This window comes from Heterocephalus glaber, unplaced genomic scaffold (assembly GCF_053883595.1).
Source record: "Heterocephalus glaber isolate CG9 unplaced genomic scaffold, H.glaber_assembly_v1.0 deba00001593, whole genome shotgun sequence".
NCBI classification, from domain to species: domain Eukaryota; kingdom Metazoa; phylum Chordata; class Mammalia; order Rodentia; family Bathyergidae; genus Heterocephalus; species Heterocephalus glaber.
The window spans coordinates 5,095,538-5,117,626 of NW_028258368.1; the positions used below are offsets into that span (position 1 = coordinate 5,095,538).

The 22,089-nt window shown below is 43.8% G+C and overlaps 1 protein-coding gene across 2 annotated transcripts in view; it reads right to left on the bottom strand.

The window, feature by feature from the left end:
* Mthfd1l (methylenetetrahydrofolate dehydrogenase (NADP+ dependent) 1 like) overlaps nt 1-22,089 on the bottom strand; it is a 199,342-nt gene that overhangs the window by 30,199 nt on the left and 147,054 nt on the right. The window contains exon 27 of one of the 2 annotated variants that reach the window (XM_013076727.3): nt 18,503-18,586. The exons of the other annotated variant lie outside the window; for it this stretch is intronic. Coding sequence (XP_012932181.1) covers nt 18,503-18,586 — 84 coding nt within the window. The remainder of the gene's footprint in view (nt 1-18,502; nt 18,587-22,089) is intronic. 2 annotated transcript variants of the gene reach the window in all.

Genomic DNA, 22,089 nt, shown 5'->3' on the forward strand with positions numbered 1-22,089 from the left:
GCGAGAAAAGGAAAGTGGCAGCATTTAGATTAGTTAACAATGGGAGGTGGTACTTTCCAAAGATGAAAACTCAAGGTTGCAAATCCAGGGAAGAGGGCTGCAATAGGAAGACAATACAACGGGGAATTTGGTTCAAGAATGAGGAGTGCTGAAGGGAAAAAGTAGAGTGAGGAACAATCTACTACATGGACTCTGCATTTAGTTTTTGCCATAAATTACCAACAAAAAAAGGTCCTCTAGACTACTGAGCTAACAAGGGGATAACTCATGCTGTCCTTGATTTGGGCTGTTTGACTGTAGCTGTTTTAGATGAAGCCACAGCTAAAAGTGATGAGGTTGAGGTGGCTGAACTTCTGTGAAATAAATACTGCATTCCACCCCCTGCTTCGACCCGCCTTCCCCAGCCTCCTACTCTGAATTCCTCATCTTTCACCAACACCGCCCCAAATTATGATTGATGTGAGGACTGCAATAAAATGATACCATAGTTTTAGTTCTTTCCAAAACTTTAATGAAATCAGGCAAACTGGCACAAGTCCACAGAACAGGAATCAAGGCTGGATGCCATGATCAACGCTTCAAAGAAACCGAGCTGAGTTCAAAAGAAATAAGGCTGTGGACAAGACTTGATACTATTCTTAAAGATATTGATGAGCCAGCCCTCCGAAGAATGAATCACTGTTCACAATGCTACATTTGGGCAAAAGTCATATTCTTAACTACCTAAGTTCTTAAATTTACTATCTCTTATCCACTGTCAAGTTTAACTGTCTTAAGTTCTGAGTAAATGATTTTTAATATATTTATGCAGCTCATATCAAGTTTAAGAAATTTGCATTAAATTAGCTTTTAAAAAAATGATTGGGCTGTAAACTCAGAATCTTTAGTCTCCTGGGATTAGCAGACTGTTGAAACATGAAAAGCCTGAAAAAGTACTGAAAAAAGAACAGCGGTCATAGAGTGGGCCGGGAAGCAAATGGACGTTGTAACTGAAGCTTCAGTTCAAGAAGAACCTGGCCCACAGCAGCTCCTCTGAGCCATGTGGAAATGCCTCAGGAGCTGAGAGATCTAGTAGCATTATTAACCACGTCTAAGAATACAAAGTTAAAAAGTTATACTGGAAAGTCCTGAGGTGTCTGTATCTCCACCGTTGATAAGATCTTGGCTCAAGTTCCTTTCAATGGGTCTCCAGGCAAAAGGCATTGCTGCTCCTCAAAATCACAGAAGTGGCTTTTCTACTTCTGTGTGGCCAGGCAGGCACACCTCTGTTGCCACAGATAGGAGGGCTAGCATAAACTTTTCTTTGTCATCTTTAGATTTCATCAAAATATAGGGGCGTTATCAGATCTGCATTCTAACTGTTGTTGGTTTGTTTACTCAGAAGTCCCCTCTGCTGCCAATGGGCTGAATCAGAATTGCACTGTCTGCTTAGCATTACTGATCTCTTTTATGTAGCCATGCCGGAGAGTAAACTTGTTATTTAAATGTGACTTTCAAGTCCTCTCACATCTCCCTTAGAGCCTCACTGAAAATTACAAATGTGCTATCAAGAATAACCACCCACTGTTTATACACACCAGAAGTCCACATGCAAAAGATATATGGGATACATTGGAGTGTGTTTGGCTGGTGTCCCCAACACATCAGCAGGAAAAAAGGGAACTAGTGTCCACACTAAGCTGGCAGTCTGCCACCATGTCCCAATTCCTGGAAAAGAATCAACTCTCCAGCGAGCCCAGGGCACTGGGTGGAAGAGAGATTTTACTGGTGAGTACTTGGAGACACCTGCATGCTCGCTCATCTATGAGTTACCATCTTCTTTCTAGTGTTTTTAGGCCACAAGCTGGTATCTGTACTGATGAACATAACGGAAATTGTGATAAAATGATTAAATGATTTGTGGTGTTTTTAACTGGTCAGAACAAATACAATTTGATTTTAAAATGATCAAATTGCTATGTTAACACTTACCAATATGGAGTGAAGACCTATGTACACTGCTTTAAAGAGCTGAATATGAGCAACTGTAGGAATTTTGGGGGTGTAAGATGAGAAAGCCTGTTTGAGAGGAGGCCCAGCTGGGGGGAACCAAGGTATCACAAAAACTGTAGCTGCTGACTCTTTGGAAGAGCTGGCAACAGACTAAGGATGCTTTTCTTGTGGCTCTTTTTATAGCTAAGACATTAATTATTTTAAAAGACCCAAGCTATTCAACCTTTGTGAGTATGGGGAATTCTCTTGTAAGTAGGATTTAATTCCTGTGGGGCAGAGTCCATCCAACATGGAAGTACATAGAGAAGGAGCGACTAAACATGTAGTTATGCTTTCAGATGACTTTTTATTTATGCATTTGCGCACCCCCTAGCTCTGGAGACCTCTGGTTCCCTTCCACTCTGCGGATCAGGCAGGGTGTGGGCAGTGACACTGGGGTCCCATGGGCCAGGGTGCCTCTCCTGGTCACCCGTGACCATGCAGCCCACTCTGTGGTGCAGGCCTGTCGAGCCTTGGGCAGGCCAGAGTGGTGGTTGGGTGTGGGCCCCTGAGGCAAACAAGGCCCCTTGGGGATTCCTGACTCCTGGGGTGCAGATGGCTTCTGGAGTATGACTCCTGAGTCTGAGGCTGGACTTGTGACCCAAACAAGGTGTTGCTGCAGAGGACACTGGGCTGAAGAATGGAGAGCGGAAGCCAAAGCCTGAATCTACGTATTAGCCTTTTTTCATTCTTTGATTTTTTTGGACTTTCAAATAACATCTTTTTAAGACAAACCATTGATTATGTATTTTGAGAAACTCTCAGTCTGAGTGAGTTCAGCCAGGAGTGGCCTGGTCCCAGTGGAAAGATTCAAGACAGAGATACACTAGATGTCTTAAAATTCTAAATAACATGTGATGAAAAAGACAGGCACTACCAGAAATACTTATCACTTCCTGCAACTATAGTATACTGTGCTTTATTCAAATCTGAAAGAAAAGCCCCTAAAACAAAAATCCAAATGTAATTCAGATCTTTGGTTTTAAAGGGGTATTTTCAAACATTTCATTCACTGCCAACCCGAGGCCAGAAAATGTAAAGCAGCAGCTGCTGTTACTCCCCCACCTCATTCTTGAGGTCTGGGTGTTTAATTATTCTATTTGCTTAACTGTCTAAATATATTTGCATAAGTTTGCAACAGTATCAGATGGGAGCCTTCATGAGTTTGTCAATATTATTTTTGGCTAGCTTAATGGAAAAGAAACATGCTATGCTAAAAGCACAAAAATCTGAACAGGGAAATAAACAAACTGCCCTAACATCTGCATAAGCTATATTTGTTGGTAAAGTTAAAAAGAAAGGACAGGCCTTCAAGTAGATTACTCATCTGACAAAATATTCGGCTTTTTCCCGATGCAAGCCTGCACTGTAGCAATTAATCATGTTTGAAAGCTGGAAGAACAAAGACTGTTGGGATGACAAATGAGGCAGTAAATGATGCTGATATAGGAGTAAAGATTCAAGGGGGAAACTTAAAGTACATAAATGACCTGCAACTTGCTTTAAAATTTTACATTCTACTATTAAGTTTGACTAGTCACATATTTCATGAAATCCCTTGAGATAACTTAGAATAATGCAAAATTGCTCACTATTATTAGGGGTAGATTGTGTACCCACATAAAAAACAATGGCAAACACCTAAGAGTATATCCCAATCCAGCCCAAAAAAGGCTGAAGGATTCACTGAAGGTTACTTGTTTTTTCTTTTTTTGTGTGTGTGTGTGTGGGTGTCTTGTTACATTGGCCAGGCTGGCCTTGTATTCGTGGGCTCAAGTGATCCTCCTGCCTCAGCCCTCTCAGTAGCTGGAACTACAGGTGTGCACCACTGTCACTTGGCTTGCAAGCCCACCCCCCATAATGGAGATTGAATCCAGGGACTCATACAGGTAGGCAAATCTTCTACCACTAAGCTACACTCTCATGTCTTTTTACTTGATATTTTGAGACAAGCCCGTAAGTTATCCACGTTCACCCTGAGCTTGTGCTGTTTCTCCCTTAGCCTCGGGAGTAGCTGGGATTACAAAGAGGTCACGTCTTTAGGTACCAAAGTTAACTCCAAAGGCAACAGTCAAATTACATGGGTTGAGTGAAATGGACATATTAAAGAACAACTGCCATATGGCTTTCTAGCATTCTTCCAGCCAAGTTAAAATTCATCCAAGAATGCAACCCAAAAGTGAATATGTAACGATTTTATTTTTTAGTTTTCAGGTTCCACTTTATTCTTTACCAGAGTTTCAAGCAAATAATTAACTTGCTTTCACCGATTTTCACTTCCCATACTCATGGAGTCACTCTGCCTATTCCCAGCCCCAAATATTCTCCTCATGTCCACGTTGGGCTCAGCTAGCCCTCTCCTGGTCCTAGTAACAAGTAATGTGAAGGAAAGGCTGCCACACTGACCTTTGTACTCCTAGTGGCTCACACCGTGCCTGGAAACATAAAAATGTGCTGCACAGACACAAGGGAAGACAGAAACATCTTCATCGTTTATTGCCCTTTGATAACCAAGGCTGACTGAACAGGAATGACTGATTCAGGGGCTGCTCAGAAATTCCATTCAGGTGGAAGCCTTGATGTGATCAACTGCACTTCTGAAGACCTGAGGATCAGATTCTTGAAAAATAAGTTACATTAAAGGGCCTATTTGACAAACCAGATTTTATTTGTTTACAGGCAGTGTAGGACTTGGTCATTTTGAAAGGCAGTCAATATGATGGGAAGAGCAACAGACTTGAAACAGAAAAATGTGCAACACAGCCACTTTGGGTGGCCCCAGCTTCCCCACTGGGGCACCGAGTTTTGATCTCCAGCTTGGTGGCGTGAGGCCCACAGGGTTGGGCTTCCTCTGTGACCTTGGCATTAATGACCATTTGAGGTGCTCCTAACTCCAAAACCTTTAACTTATAGCACAGATTTGTCACTGAACCTTAGGTCCAATACCCAATTGTCCAGTGGACATCTTCATATGAACTTATATAACAAGTGCTTTGGACTCGATGTGTTCATAACAAAATCCACTACCATGCAGACAGATAACGTGGCAGGTCTGTCCTTCGAAAGCCCTGCTTAGAAGGTTGGGGCCTAGGAACTTGGGGTTGGAGAGGGGTTCCACTAGTCCTTAAATGATAAGAGCTGCTCACTTGCCTCATTTGTTTGTACTAACAACATGGTTTATATAAGTCGAGCGCAGGCTTTCCTCTGGGAATCTGGAATTTGGTACCTGCCAAACATAAGGTCATCATGTGAGCAGCCCCAGTAAAAACCCTAGGGACTGAGTTCCTAATAAGCTTTCCTGGTTGAAAGCATTTCAGGTGCTGTCAGTTCAGTGCCTGTGGGAGGAGAGGAGCAAGAGGGCCCTGAGAGCTCACACCTGGTTCCTGTCCACCTTGCTCCCTGCATAGATCTCTCTGCTCATTTTGCTTTCTATTTCTCTGTTGTAATAAGTCACACTCACAAAGTGCTATATGCTGGGGCTTGTGGGTCCTCCTAGTTAATCACTAAAGCCAGTGGTGGTCTTGGGGACCCCGAAAGGATTATCTTCCTCCTAAAATTGGTCCTGTTTCCTTTACTGCTTAGCTAAGTAACACAACCCTGCTCACCAGGAAAACAAGTGAAACCGTTCAGGACTATTTTAAAATGATCTCTTCCCCGCTCCTCTCTGTTGGGTCCAGTTCATTCTCCCTCAGTAAGACCTCTTGTCCCCAGCTCCTGCCTCTGTCTCAGTTTAGCTCTCACATTTCTCTTTGGGGGGCTTTCCTCGGAGACAAAGTCTCGCTATGTACTCCAGACTGGCCTCGAACTCATCATGGTGATCCCCCCACCTAAGCCTCCCGAATGCTAGGATTATAGGCGTGCACCACCATGCCTTGCATGTCTCACCTTCGTAATTACTGCCACCTCCTAATGAGGTCCTCATGCCTCTCATCTCTCCACTCCATCCTGCTCCTGATTGAAGCCTTAGTTATCTTTCCAAAACGCCAACATAATTATGACACTGATCTCCATAAAATTCCCAGGCCTGCAGAATAAACTCCTGACTCCTAGGCTGGGGCCTCAAGCTCTCGCAGGACCTGGGTTCTGCTTTCCCACCAGCATCACAACTGCTTGTACACGTGACTGCCGTATTAAAGGACATCAGCAACACCATCTCACATCTTCATATGCAGTACCTGCTGCCCTCTGTGCCTCATCACCTAGCTGATCTGTTCTTGAGTCCTTCACGGTCTGGCTTGCATAATCTAGTTCTCAATAGGACGTCCCAGCCCCCATTGTCATCTACTCCACGCACTCCTGGAGCAGGTCACCCCTCTCCCCGCAGGGGACTGAACAGGTAATTTTTGGCCCTCCCTAATCTGTGAACTCTTCCAGGGGCGGAGGCAAGATCCAGGCCTTGGTACCCAGCATTCTTCAGTAAATCCTGGAATGAGTGAATCAGAAAACAGGCATTTGTCTGGCTTCATAGTGATACATCCCCTATGCTAGAATGGGCTAATGAATAATCGCCGTTCACCTGGGAATTGGGTGTTGAAGAAAAAGAGGGCTGGTTATTTCCAGTGAGATGGTTCTATCACCTGGACTCTCTTGGTGACAAAAAAAAAATCTCATCTTTCAGTGCTCCACCTTCTAAATTCTAGGTGATCCTATACTTTCTGGTGTCCATGCCCCACGCCAAGGTGATGCACTGAATTCTTACTATGTAAACACTGACTGAGTTGTTTCCGGCAGATTTCTCTGCGATCTTATTGCAGATCAATGCTGCTCATCTTAGAGGTGCTCCCTTGCTGACCTGGGCTAACCCTGTTCTTCACTTAAATCCTATGTCTTTCCTCAAATGTTTATTGTACTCTCCTTGCAATACAGGAAAGATTTCAGTCTGGAACCAAGCAAAGTCAAAATCCATGAAGGCACTGATTTACTTGTAAATAAAATGGATGAGTCCCCAGTGCATTACACAACAGCCAACAAGAGCCTCTCTTCCTGCCCGAAACTGAGCCCAGCTGCCTCCAGGCTGAGGGTGTGAAATGTAGCATCCAGCATGCTTGAGAAAGAGCTCTGGGCCGAGCCAGTCCCCATGTGGCCTGGTCAGCAATAGCACCTAATATTTAAGAGTTTTTAGGGGTAAAACTTATGTAACAAAATGGTAAGAGCAGAGCCACAGTCTTAGGGAAGTACTGGATGGCCTTTACAGCATTTTAATCCTCTGGCTGTTACTTTTCATCAAAAAAGAACATTTTCATATTTTATAAAACCACCAATTAGCTGGGTGTGGGGGCACATGACTGTAATCCCAGTACTCTGGGAGGCAGAGGCACAAGGATCTACCAGCTTGAACTACACAGTGAGACCCTGTCTCAAAAAAAAAAAACAAACCATCAATTATACTCAGCTCAGAATTACAGAAGCTTGGAGCTAAAAGGGACCAGAGGACACTATCCAACTCAGGGGCAAGGGGAGCTGCTCGGTAGAGGCAGGAAGTTAAGCTCAGGCACCCCAATGTTCCAATTCTCCCTGCAGTCATCCCCTCTCTCCCTTCCTGCCCTATACTGAAGTGGGTCTCACTCCGATTAAAAGATGTTCCTTTAAAAGCTTTGTGACATGCACAATACTAGTTGGTATAATCAGGTAAATTAAAACAGTAGAAAGCAGCGCTGGGTCCACACTCTCAGCTGTCCCTGACTAATATGCACCCCCAGCCCCCAGGCTAAGCTTTGGCAGAGGCTGGAGCCTAGCAAAGGAGGGACCTGGGTCGGTCTGCAGCATGGCTCCAGGGTGTGCCTGGACCATGGCTGTCCCTTCTTACCAGGGCGAATGACAGACCACCATAAATCACAATCTTCATGATATTGCCATATCCTGGGGTTAAACAGGCTTCTGCAGGCTAATTACCATGTATTATACGGAACAATTTGCAGATTTATAATAGAATTAATGACTGTGGCTGGCTGTTAGCCTGCTGGTCATACTTACAAGCAAGAAAAATGAAGTGAGCATTTCTGCCAATGCACCAACAGGCTCTCTGTAAGACCAGAAGAACCAGACAGAGGCCATCCATGGCCCTGGCCCCCACAGAGGGCCGCCTGCACCAGGTCCCCATCTTTCTTATCTCTCTGGCAAGAAGCAATTTGAATTTCATTAAAATATCAATGTGGTAAATCACCTAAGCTCTTACTATGCATGGAAATAAAGCAAGCAAAGAGGTCAGTCCCTAACCCTCCATTAACATGCCATAGGTTGTCTCTGGCCAGTAATGAAATTAAGATTCTGTGCACTGCCTTCCTCAGGGGTCAGCTGCTCCCTGGAGCGTTTTAATTAAGAAGAGGTGGAAATCCCATCTTACTGTGCGAGTGTGGATTCTGGGGGTTGAGAGGGAGTCTGGGTCTCTTAGGAGCAAAGATTCTGGGCCGGGGATTTAGCTCAGTGGTTTCGCCGCTTGCTGTGCAAGAGCAAGGACCCCAGTTCGATCCCCGGTACAAAAAAAAAAAAAAAAAAAAATGGAGCAAAGATTCTGAGGTGGCACCATCATTTAGTCCTACTTCACCCCCTCATCTCTCTCAGAAGGGGGAGGTTTACAGCACAGAAGTTGAGGAGGCTTAGCTTGTATCACATTTAAAACTTAGATGGATGGAATCAGGATCATGGAAAATGTATACTGCGTAAAAGTTAAGATTCAGTCAGAGGACAGACCTGGGGTTCTGCACTGATTAGGCTGAGCTTAGTACTAGTTGCAGAGCATCCTGGCAACCACAGCAAACAGTGAAAGACATTCCGCCCACGATGTACACCTTGTTCATAAGGCATTTTCATCTCTGGAGGAAATTCATTCCACTGGAACCTGCTGTGTTGCGAGCACTGGGCCTGGGATTTGGGACACAGAGATGAGCAGATTCATTCCCTGGCCTCTAAGGCCTGACCACCCACCATGTGGGGAAACAGACAAGTACACAGCCCATGACTTGGAGCTGTAGGTTATTGACAGAAATCCCCTGAGCAAAAGGAGTGAAAAGGAGCCCAACCGACGGGGGGGAGCCCCCTCCTCTGTGAGCTTTCCAGAGGGCACACTGGGCAGGAAGGCAGTGCCCTGCAGTAGGGTGTCTTTTTGACAGGGTCTTGCTATGTAGCCCAGGCTGGCCTTGAACTCATGTTGCCTTAGCCTCCCAAGTGCTAGGACTACAGGCATGCATCACCACACCTGGCTAAACAAACCATCTTCAGAATCTCACTCTTTTTTACTTGGGAGTAATTTTTTTTTTTTTTGGTACCAGGGATCAAACTCAAGTCCTTGTGCTTCCGCAGCAGGCGGCGAAACCACTGAGCTAAATCCCCAGCAATTTTTGTTTTTTGGCAATGCTGGGGATTGAACTCAGGGCCTCATGTATGTAGGCAAGCTCTTTGCACTGAGCTACATCTCTAGCCCTCGTTTTTCCTTATAGTACCAGCATCCCTCAAAAGACCACAAGGTGAATTCATATGCAACCCTCCTTGAAATACCAACCACATTCTTCACAAACCTAGAAAAACAACCCCAAAATTCATATGGAAACACAAAAGGCCCAGAATAGCCTAGCAATCCTGAGGAAAAAGAGCAACGCAGGAGGTGTTGTGATACTCAATTTCGAAATATAGTAGAGCCACTGTAACAAACAACATGGGACTGTCATAAAAATGGACACACGAACCAATGGAACAGAACAGAGGACTCAGAAATAAACCCACACAGCCACCTCTGACTGCTTCTTGAATGTTGGAGAAGAGACTGAATGATGCTGGGAAAACTGGATATCCACAGGAAGAAGACTGAAATTAAATGCCTGTCTCTTACCCATTGATTTTCTCATACAAAACTTAACTCAAGGCGGATCAAAGGCCTAACTGTAAGTCTTGAAATGTTGAAACTGTAGGAAGAAAACATACAGGAAACGACTCAAGGTGGAGGCACAGGCAACCATTTCCTGACTAGGACTCCAACAATTTAGGAAATAATAAGAAGAACTGATGGATGGGATCGCATTCTAGATTATACTCAAATTTTTGCGAAAACAAAACAAAACAAAACAAGAGCTACTTAAAAATGTCAAGGACACAATGCCAAAGGACACAGAGGTGAAAGCATTTCCATGAAAGTGCACAGCTTCCTAAAGTGCAGCTTGGTTTGCGAGATGGACAGCTGTAGATTCTCTTAATAATTCAGAGAAATACCCTTTCCCTTGGTAAACAGGCAGCTGACTCACTGGCCATGGTGCCTACTCCCCCATGCTGATGGGTGCATCTGATCCCTGGCAGGTCAATCACTTGGATGGGGTGGGGAGGCTGATAGTACTTGGTGAAGCAAGAACCCAAAGCGACTTGACTAGAGATGATTAGTTCACCCAAACTGAAAGACAGCCAGAGTTCTCTTAGAAAACAGTTTTGGACCTGCCTGGAGCACAATAATGGGTGACAGAGACTCCAAGCCCTGCAGCATGGCTGTGTTACTCTGTCTTGAAAGGGTTCCCAATAAAGCTTTCTGATACCGACTGGAAAAATTAGTTAGAAAATTCATCCTAAATTGCTAAAAACAACAATCCTAAAACTGTTAAAATTAAAGGCCCCCCTGTTTGGAATTCCTATGTTTCAAGCAGCAAGGTTTTGGAGGCCATCTGCTTGCATGATGGCATCAGTCTTGCAGTGGATAATCTGAAGATTACTTATAATAAGCTGGTGCGCAGAACGAAGGGGCCCTTCTCATAACTAACAGGACGTGAAAATAAGACCACATCATCGGCACAAACATGACAGAATTTCTCTGGGGGGGCGGAGCAGGGGTTGAATCCTGGTTCTGCCACTACACGCCATGACCAGGGAAAGTTACTTATACATTCTGAGTCCTGGTTTTCTTGTGTGTAAAACAGAGACAGTGATCTGGTCTAGCTGAGGGGTGCAGGGAGCGTGAAATGAGTTAATACATAGAAAGCACTCAGAACACTGCCTGGCGGCTTGTAGGTACTCAGTAAGTGTTACATCGCCTGCCTTCCTTCCTTGCCTCCCTTCCTTCTACAGTACTGGGTATTGAACCCAGGGCCTTCACATTGAACTACATCCCTAGCCCTTTTCTAAATTTTGAGACAGGGGCCAGGTGTGGTGGTGCACGCCTGTAATCTTGGCACTTGGAAGGATCATGTGAGTTTGAGGCCAGCCTTGGCTACACAGTGGATTTAAGGCCAGCCTGAAGGACATAGTGAGATTCCCTCTCAAGAAGAAATAAAAGGGGTCAAGGTCCCTTTTTTTGGGACAGGGTCTCATCCTAGTCAAGTCACTAATTTTTCCATGCTATGCTCAAACTTCCTGCTTCAGCCTCCACGGGTACTTGGTTTACAGGAATGTGCTATGATGCCTGGCTACAGTTTTAATTTTATAATTATAATTTATTTTAATATCCTTTATTCTTGCTTACTTTTTTTCTTTTTCTTTTTCATTTGGTCTGTGCTGGGGATTGAACCCAGGGCCACATGTATGCTAGGCAAGTGCTCTACCAATGAGCTACATCCCCAACCCATCTATGCATTTTTACATTGCTGACATTACATCCTATGAGATTTCATTTACCTGCTCTGAACATACCAGTCATCAAACATTTCAGACATCATATACTCACCACATAGACCATCATTCTGGTCTGAAAACACCTAGACATTCCTATCTTCAACCTTCTTTGTAATGAGTCTTTGGACCCATGACATTTTGGGAGAAAGATATCAGGGCCAAAAAGATATCAGCTTTTTAAAAAGCTCAATAAAGAAGAGGCATGGGGGAAAAGAAGAAAAAGGAAATTGCAGTGGAAGACTGTGAAGTGTTGCAGGCAGGGTTTTGTTTTTAGAGTAATGACGCAGAGACCAGAGCCCGGACATCCACAGTGAGAAGGGGGAGGCCGGGGTGGCAGGGAGCGCCACAGTGGATGCGTGCACTGCCTGTGAACCGGGACACTCCATCACTGTCCTCAGCGTCCATCTGTGATTGCAGACGTGTGCAGCAGGATTTGCGGGCGTGCGGTTTTTTTCAGTGGTGCAGAGATTCCACGCTATGGTTTTCATGTGCCATTAACCATCAGTATTCAAGTAAACCAAGAATTCCATCTGAAGTTCTATTTATAAATTTAATATTATTACTCTTCATAAAGCCTTCTGTTCTTTTTCCAGTGGTGTGGTTGTAGCAAGCTATTTGAGGGTGGGGGGTCTGAAATACTTCCTACTCCAAAGACGTGAGCTTCCCCTTTATGCCTTGAATGAAAATTAAGGGTGCTCCAGAGAGGCCAAGTGGATCCCCTACTGGAACCCCTCTGTGGGGTGGCATGCTGTCTCTCTGCTCTCCCTGCCAGCACTCTGTTATCTCCAAATAGGAGCACATGCCAGTCCTCATGACAAATTTATGAAAACTAAAACAATAACCTTCAGCCATCAAACAGTTTTGAGGAAAGACAATTGTGATGATGGTAAAAAATGAACTCACAGCCACCTATGTGACTGATTTTAGCCACATGAAAGGCATTTATAACTAAATTTTTAAATGGTACAAAGGATCACAAGTGAGTAATTTGCTCAATTCACTGTATATTAACTAGGGAGGGGACACAAGTGACATCAAGGGCATGGGAGCTTCACCAACACCCTTACTGGGGACAGATGCCCTTCATATACATATTTATTAATGGGGATGGTGGGCATATATATTTATATATATTTATTGCTAGAGACAATAAATATAAATCATATCCAACTAAAACCTGTGTCTTAACAGGACACTGTGGTAGGGACTTGTACTTCTTGTGGATGCCAGGCTACAAAAGAGAACTTTTTACCTATTATTGTGATTTTATAGCTTTGATGACAAGTTAACTCTTTGCCACTTGGAATTCACATCAACCATGACACAAGAAAGACAGCAAAGTCCACAGAAACCAAGGTTACTGGTCCCAATGGCCTTATAACAGCAGTGACACAGCAGCAAAAAAGCTGAAAGTAGAAGATTGCAATGGATCAGAAATATTTGTACAAGTCAGATAAACAATGCATGAAGCCTCAAGAGATTTCCTGGATCTCTTATCATTTGCTGGTTAACTGTATTATTTGTGTAATACAGTTTGAAATAACTTTCTTTGACAAATAACAGCCCTTAAGGACTGGATGAATATTGAAATACTATTTCAGCAATAGGATTACCCCACCGTGGGGAAATGCTTTGTCCCCAGACAATATGGGAAGGGGAAAAGTGGGGCAGTGCATTTCGGGACCACCATTCCTTCACACAGGCTGCTGTGAACAGTGTCCCTGATGCTGTGTAACTGTCTCCTCATTCTGGTACAAGGCTTCTGAGGCCCAATCCCTCCCTCTGCTTCAGGGTCAAGTTCAACTCCCAGCTATAATTTCTCAGGCGCCTTGTGTCACACTCCTGCCTGAACACATCATCCCTGCCCAACCCCCGGCCCCCCGCCCAGCTCTGCTCTTTTATAAGGACACTTCAGGGCCTCCCGGGGAGGTCTTGGGCACAAAAGTTCCCTGTATCCTGGCTCCTGGAAGCCGTCTGCTTGAAGATGTAAGTTTGTCTGCTCCCCTAACATGGAGCTCTTGGGATAGGGGTTGGGTCATTCAGGCTTGGTAACCTCAGTGTCTGCAAACACTGAAGAATGTTTTGAATTAGGACATTTAGAGACCATATGTCACCCCACTGTAAATAATTCTGCAATTTCTAGCCCAGGTCTCTCTCCTGAACTCCAGAAATGAATTTCTAACTGTCTGATGGACCACTGGGTGTGGATACCACATGGCACCTCAACCAACGTGGCGCCTGGCAGCAATTACAACAAGGGAAGGCCAGTTGGCTGCCTTTACTGTTCTGCTGCCTCTTCCGGTCCTTGGGAGTCACCTGGGCTTCTTCCCTACATTCTGCCACTTGTCAGCTCAGTGTTTCCCCTTTACTGAGTCTCTTGGCCACACGCCTTCTTCTCTACTTCTGTCACTGCCCCAGTGGGGCTCATTACCACTGACCCAGCCATGGCCCAGACCCCCCCCCGGTCTCCCAAGTTACTGCCTCCTCCACGGGGTTGCTGCAAGGATGGACCATGGCCCACACAATCTCCAGTGCCCTGGGATGCCACCTGAAGCCCCAGCCACTTCAGCCAACCTTCCCAGACCTCCTTACTGTGTCTTTGCTATGTTCGAATGCTAATTATACCATTTATACCTTCTTTATGCAAGCAAACAGCATTAATCATATCTGCCTTAGTTTTTCAGGTGTTTATAGCTAACTTATCCAACATCCTGCTGCCTCCTGAGGATGGCACCAGGTTGGTTTTTTTTGTTGTTGTTGTTGTTTTTTAAGACAGGGTCTCACTATGTATCGCAAGATAGCCTCCAACTCCTGCCTCGGCCTCCTGAATGCTAGAATTACAGGCGAGTGCCACCTGCCTGGAGGAACCAACTTTTATGTTCCGTTACAGTAGGTGCTCTCCTGTGCTCAGAGCACACACAATACATCCTGACTGACCTACTGAAAAAAACAAAATCAGTGTTTAAAATCTAAGTTATTCTTAGGCAGAGATTTCATAAGCTTTAATGTCTACAGACCCCCAGAATTCTTCTCTGTCAATTACCACAGACCATGTTCACTGAGCTGGGAGGGGCAGTGAGCATTTGGGAGAATGGCTGTGATGGACGGTGACCCGGATGCAGGCTCAAGTAGGACCTCAATCCAGGGGTAGGAGGTGTGGACAAGCAGTGTCCACACGAGGGGCTGTGCTGCCAAGCAACCCTCGGAGGGCGTGGTATAATGTGAAGTGCAGCCAGTCCTTGGTGTGGCAGGGGATTCTAGGAGCCCCACCCAACCCCACTCGAGGACACCAAAATCCACAGGTGTTCAAGCCCTTTATATAAAAGGGCACTAATACAAATAAAAGTTTCTTAAAAAATGGCACAGTATTTGTATATAACCTACGCAATCCTCCCACACAGGTAAATTACCTGGAGGTTACTTGTAAAACCTAAGTCAATAGAACACCGTAAATAGCAGTTACACTGTTGTGGTTGGGGAATAACAAGAAAAAAAGTCTGTACATGTTTAGCATAGGCATAATTTTTTTTTTGGTACTGGGGATTGAACTTGGGTCCTTGAGCTTGCGAGGCAGGTGGGGGAACCACTGAGCTAAATCCCCAGCCCAGGTATAATTTTTTTTTAAAAAGCACTTTTGATCCATGGTTGGTTGAACTCAGGGATGCAAAGGGCCTGATATATATCTGGCATTTGTCCTCAGTTCCAGGTGAGGAGCTCCTAAAACACCTGGAATTTCAGAGTGACTTTTGTTACTCATAATGAGCCCTTTTGGATAACACACCTGAGTTCATGCTAATGAGATGGCTAGGCAGGGGCTCACAGACACCCACATGGAACACTAACAAAACCCCTCCACAATCAAATGAACAACCCCCAAATGTTTATGTAATTAAGTTCCCATAATGAAATTAATAATTTTTTCTCTTGTAAGAGGCTCGAGGCCTGGGCTCAGGGGTTTTTTGGTACCAGGGATCAAACTCAGGACCTTGCACTTTCGAGGCAGGTGGTGGAACCACTGAACTAAATCCCTGGGTGGGCTCAATGGTATAATCCCAGTACTTTGGGAGGCTGAGGCAGGAAGATTACAAGTTCTAGTCTAGCAAGGGCAAACTAGTAAGACTGCCTCAAAAAAAAAAAAAAAATCAAAATCAAAAAACCAAAACCAAAGCACAAGGTCTTGAGTTTGATCCCTGGTACCAACAAGGTCATGATTACAGCTCAGTGCAAAGGCCTTGAGTTCAATCTCCAATACTGAGGAAGAAAAATAAAATAAATTTAAAAAAAGGCTTAAATCATCCTCACTTCATAGCTAAAAATCTGAAAACCAAAGAGCACATCCTTGTAAAAAGGACATCTCTTTGCAAATTGTTCTTTTACTTCCTCTCCTTTTGCCTGCATTCTAAATCTTAAAAGCCACACCTAAATGATTAGGATGTTAACTGCTAACTAATTTTAGATTTACAGAATCCAGAACATCTGGTGACTTCAGATAACATCAGAACGTAAACCTCCTCTGCTTACTCTTTCTTGTTTTGTTTTATTTTTTGGTACCTGGGATCGAACTTGGGTGCTTGTGCTTGTGGGGCAGGAGCGGAACCACTGAGCTAAATCCCTGGCCCTGTCCTACTTACTCTAATTCTGTGTGGACACTAACACAAAGCATGTAAACTGCTGTAAGGTCTAACCTGCAGAAAAGCTACATTTGTGAACAGAATGGTAGGAACAAGCCCCACAGGGTCAAGGTCCTTTTCCAAGTTCTGGGCCAGAGGGAAGAATGGAGACACCTGCTCTGGATGACAAAGACTCAGCCCTAGCGCGAAGTCTTCCTGCCAACGCCCCTGCATCTCTTGTCCCTCTCTATAAAAGCCCTTTCATCTATTCAAATTCCCTCAGATGGGTTTTTGGCAGGGTGGGAGAATGACAGTTCTCCCAATTTCTCAGGATGCTGGCCCTTGAATAAACCTGATTTCCTTCCCACCAAATTATCTCTGAATATTGGACTTTGAGTGGTGAGCAAATGGACGTGGGTCTGGTAACATCCTTTTCTCTGAAACTCACTCAGGGAAAACCTGAGTGAACCCCTGCTAGCTTTTAGTATCTATACTGCCTCTGGTCCATGGTTGCCATGTGTTATAGCTTGTGTCTAGCTGTCCTCCTAAAGCCTCATGTGCTCATAAGTGAGGCTTTTTGGATCTAGGGTATGTGATACTGGGATTAAGAGGTTGTGTGGAAGTATCTTATTTCTCCATCAATTTTGAAAGATAGTTTTGCAGGGTACATCAATCTGGGTTGGAGGCTGCTTTCCTTTAGGGCTTGAAATACATCACTCCAAGCTCTTCTTGCCTTGAGGGTTTGCATTGAGAAGTCTGCTGTGATTCTGATGGGCTTTCCTTTGTATGTGATTTGTTTCTTTTCTCTCACTGCTTGTAGAATTTTATTCTTCTGTTGGATTTCTGGAATCCTAACTATTATATGCCTATGTGTAGATTTTTTTAGAATGAGGGTTTGCATTGAGAAGTCTGCTGTGATTCTGATGGGCTTTCCTTTGTATGTGATTTGTTTCTTTTCTCTCACTGCTTGTAGAATTTTGTTCTTCTGTTGGATTTCTGGAATCCTAACTATTATATGCCTATGTGTAGATTTTTTTAGAATGAGGGTTTGCATTGAGAAGTCTGCTGTGATTCTGATGGGCTTTCCTTTGTATGTGATTTGTTTCTTTTCTCTCACTGCTTGTAGAATTTTGTTCTTCTGTTGGATTTCTGGAATCCTAACTATTATATGCCTATGTGTAGATTTTTTTTGATTAAGGCTGGCTGGAGTCCTATATGCCTCATTTATCTGTATGTCAAGTTCTTTCCCCCTCCTTGGGAAGTTTTCTGCCATCACTTCTGTGAAGAGTTTTTTATGTCATCTGCACTCTCTCCTCTTTCTTCATTGACTCCAATCAGTCTTATGTTATTCTTCTTTGCATTGTCTAGCAGCTGCTGGATTGATTTCTCATGTCCCCTTACAATTTTAAAGCAATTTTTCTTTTCCTGGTCACTAATTGCAATTTTATCTTCTATATGTGAAATTCTATCCTCACATTGGTTCATTCTGCTGCGCAGACTTTCGATGGAGTTTTTAATCTCTTGGAAATCTGTTTGTATCTGTTTGATGGATTCCATTTGTTTCTTATGTTGGGATTCCATCATGTTCCTTAGATCCTCTATTTTTTTAATCTGTGTCCTCTCTAGATTTATTAATCATGTCTTGCACCATGAGCAAAAGCTTTGCTGTTATCTGAGTAATTATTTCTGATTTCATTTTTCCCAGATCCTCTTTTGTTGCCAGTTCAGAGAGTCCAGGTGGTTGAGTATCAGAGTGTTCCATCTCGTTTCCCTTTGGGGTTGCTGTAGGTGATCTGGAAGTCTATTTTTGAGGCTGGTTTATGTGTCTTCTCATTTCCACTAAGGGCTAAAACCTCTACAAACCTTTCCTTTTCAACTTGTGGGTGTCAGGTATTTTGTACCAGTAATGCAACAGTAACTAAGACAGCTTGGTAATGACTACTTTAAGCTTTTAATCAAGGAACTGTGAGGAATATTTAGCTGAAACTGGTTGAAACCACAACCTCCCTCAATGAACCTGGGTGACTTTGTTTTTTCGGTGGTACTGGGGATTGAACCCAACACTTTAGCATTAGGCCATAACCCTCCCTCACTCTCTACCTCCCTATCTAATCTGTCTATGGTTCTGGGGATTGAGCCTTCACACTGAGTTACATTTAGCCTCTTTATTTTCTATTATGACAAGGGTCTCATTAAATTGCTAAGTTGCCCAGACTTTGAGATCCTCCTGCCTCAGCCTTCTGGAGTGCTGAGATTATAGGCATGCATCACCATACCTGGCTCCATGGAGGACCTTTGACATCAGACAGCCAAATACACCCGCACATCATGCTAACACTGTCATTTGCTGAACGTGCCTCCTATGAAAAGCCATAAAATTTGTCAGCCATGCAGACTGATTACTTCGCCTTTATCTCCAATCACTGTTCCCCACACCTCACACCACCCTGTTTTTATCTCATAAATACCCCTAAATCATACCCTTGGGGAGGAAGGTAGGAGTTTAGGGCCTCCTGTCTTGTGTCTGACTACCTTATGAATTAAACTGTTTTGCAAAACTCATCTCAGAGATTGGATTTCTGGACAGTGGGCAAAGACAGGCCTTAGTAACACTTAGAAGATGAGAGCTGGGGTCCCAGGGTGCAGCTCAGTAGTTGAGTGCTTTCCTAGCATGGGCAAGACTCTGGGTTCGATTCCCAGATTCCCTCACCCCACCCAAGTGCACACCCAAGAACAAAAACAAAAAACAAAATACAAAAAGAGAGGGCTGGGATTTTTCAGCCCCACCCACTAACAGGCAGGAAAGACAGGGAGTGGGACTGGAGATTACTCTATACAAAAACTCTCGAACAAGATGTGGTGAACTTCCGGGTTGGTGAACCCATATACTCTAAAAAAGCTCCCGTTTCTGGGACTCTTCAGACCCCGCCCTACGGACTGCATTAGGTTGTTTATCTGTGTCTTTCCTAGTAATCTCCAGAATAAACCAGCAATGTGTTTTCTTGAGTTGCAAACTGAAGCTGAGGAGGGTGGTGAGAAGCCCAGTTTTGGGCCAGCTGGGTTAGAAGTACAGATGGCCCGGGCTTGCAATTAGCATTTGGCGTAGGGGCAGTGGTGTGGGATGAGCCCTTAGCTGCTGGAATACAATGACATTAACTACAGGTAGACACCATCAGAACTGACTGAATTAAAGGATACTTGGTGTTCACTGGGGAAGTGCTTGGCTATGAATTTTCTTACAGTTTGTCCTAGAAGTCTTGGATAGACGATGATTGTTTTTTCCTTTATGGTGGGATATTTGATCTTAGGTCCACAGCTAAGTACGTTAATAAGATTAATGTATTTGGACCTGCTTTTATAGTACTGGTGATGGGGAACTCACAGGACAAGAAAGGCCAAGGTACCAGATTCCAGAGGCTAAAATACAAAGGATTTGTGGCTTCAGCCTCTCTGATAGCCCTTTACAAGACTTTCTTAGAGTAGTGTGAAGCCTGGGACTCCAGTCCTGATGAGTTCACATTGGCAGGCCACCAGAACAGCACGCCGACTTGGTCACTAAGGTGCATTCTACACTGGGCTTCTCATGTGGGGAGATGAACAGAACTGAAGTCATGGTCCCCACTTGGGGGTGACGCAGATTAACAAGAGACACTGAGTAAAAATGACTTGGTAAAACAAGAGGACACCCAAAAAAGTACTCGTGACAGCCTCAGCTGGGTGGAGCTGGTGGCACAAATGTGGGTGTGTGAAGAAGAAATGGAGTGTGGAGGTGGGTAGGTGTAACAGGGGCACTGTACCAGCAACACTGGTCCTGGGGAAGGCTCGGCAGCTTGAGTAACTGTGTACTCAGAGGAGAAACACAGCTAAGTTTGGGAAACGACAAAGCCCTGAGGGAGGTGCAGATAAACATGGTAGAGATGGGCTCTGTGCTCTCCACAGCTGATCCTGGGGTTGGGATGAGTCTCACATGGAAGACTGATAGGCTCCTTATGTTCTTACCACTTGGTTCCTTCCTTAGCACTGTGTGGTACCTTTCTTACAAATAAATGGTATTTGTAATTCTCAGTGTGTTTAATGGTGACATCTAGCAAATTCTTACAGATGGCTGGCACATAGGTTATGAATTTTCATGTTGGGTTTCTCAGACTTCATAAAATTCATTCATTTATCATTGAACTCAATATAAATTATCTCCCTAAATGTGCTGTACATTGTTCTCTGATTTTGTACCAGTGTGAATAGCCACATCTAATTAAACATTTTGAATTTTCAGTGATACCCAGGAATGTGACAACTAATTCTCTCACTGGCCATTTATCACATATATTTTCATTTAATTGGATATGCGCAGGCAGATAATTTAACAGACCCATATGTAGCTAGACCTGTAAAATTGCCATGAGTCCCAGATATGTTATATTTGTCCAGAAATTATAACTCCAGTTTTAAACAATGTCATTTTTCTTAAAAGTTTAGCTTCTCTTTATTTATCTTTCCCACTAAACCCTTACACTGACTCTGAGGGTGGCCTGATTATTTAATCTGGAAAAGTGGTATTTTGGTTTGTATTAATTTCATTTCCTTTGCATAAATGGCTTAGCTGCTTCTGATTATATGCTTCTTAGCAAAGTCTGGGATATCAAAGTGTAAGGAATGTAACAAAGAGGTACAGAGTAAAGAGAAAACCCATGAGTGCCAGAGGATTTTATGAGCACCTTTTAGGAGTTCTGAACTGGGATATATATATATATATATATATATATATATATATATATATATATATCTGCTGTCATTTTTATGCTGAGAATCTAAGCCAAAAATGTGGGAAAGAAAACAAGTAGGCTATAGATAAAAGTGGAGGAGAACTGAGTCGATATTGCATAAATCCTTAGAAAAAACAACAGATGGATATGTTGGTTGTAGGACTGGACACAAAAGTATTACAATATCCCCTTCTATATACATAGGAGGTAAGAAAGATAGAACCAATATATGAAGATTAATGGCAACAGATAAAAAATTCAAGTCAGAAATAGGAATATTTCACAACATCAATGCTCAGTGTGTTTCTCTGGCTGAGGGTGATTTCATTTACAGTAATTTTATATTTTGTGCTACAAATAACTTTGCATTAAACCAGGACAGAAAAGATCTACACAAATGGACTGGACCAAGATAACCTTATGTGGCAGTGAAGAAAACATCATTTTCATGAGTCACAAGGCTTTTTACTCTTGTCAATATGATAAACAGTTTCTGGAAGTGGAGAATGAAGACAGTCACTTTCCTCTCCCCTGAGCAGGCCACACTGCAAGGACAAGAATGACTCCTTCCCTTCTGGCCAGACCCTGTGTTATTTTCCCTGGAGGAAGGGGTGATCACAAAGCTACTGGGAAACCTGCCGCAAGGACGTCATGGTCAGAGGAAGCAGTGGATGCCTGGGCCAGGTTTGAGAGAAAGCAGGAAATTCTGATGAAGAGATAAGGAAGAGCAGGGCGGGGGGAGGGACACATGCCGGGTGGGAAAAAGGAAATCCACAGCTCAGCAATAGGGTTAGAGGATGCAGAGATTCAAACAAAGGGAAGACAGAGCTGAACCTGCTTTATTTCAAACCCATCAGAGAGATTGCAGGTGTCAGGCTAAATCAGTGCCGAAGAGCATGTTTTTTTCTTTTTTCTTTGAGATAAGAGTCTCGCTATGTCATTCAGGTTGGCACTATGTAACCCAGGCTGGCCTCGAACTCACATGATCCTCTTGCTTCAACCTCCTGAGTGCTGGGATTCTAGGAGTGCGGCACCACACTTTGGCTTACGGTGGAGGAGCACTGGAGATAGGAAGGCCATTTGCAGAGACTTTGGTACAA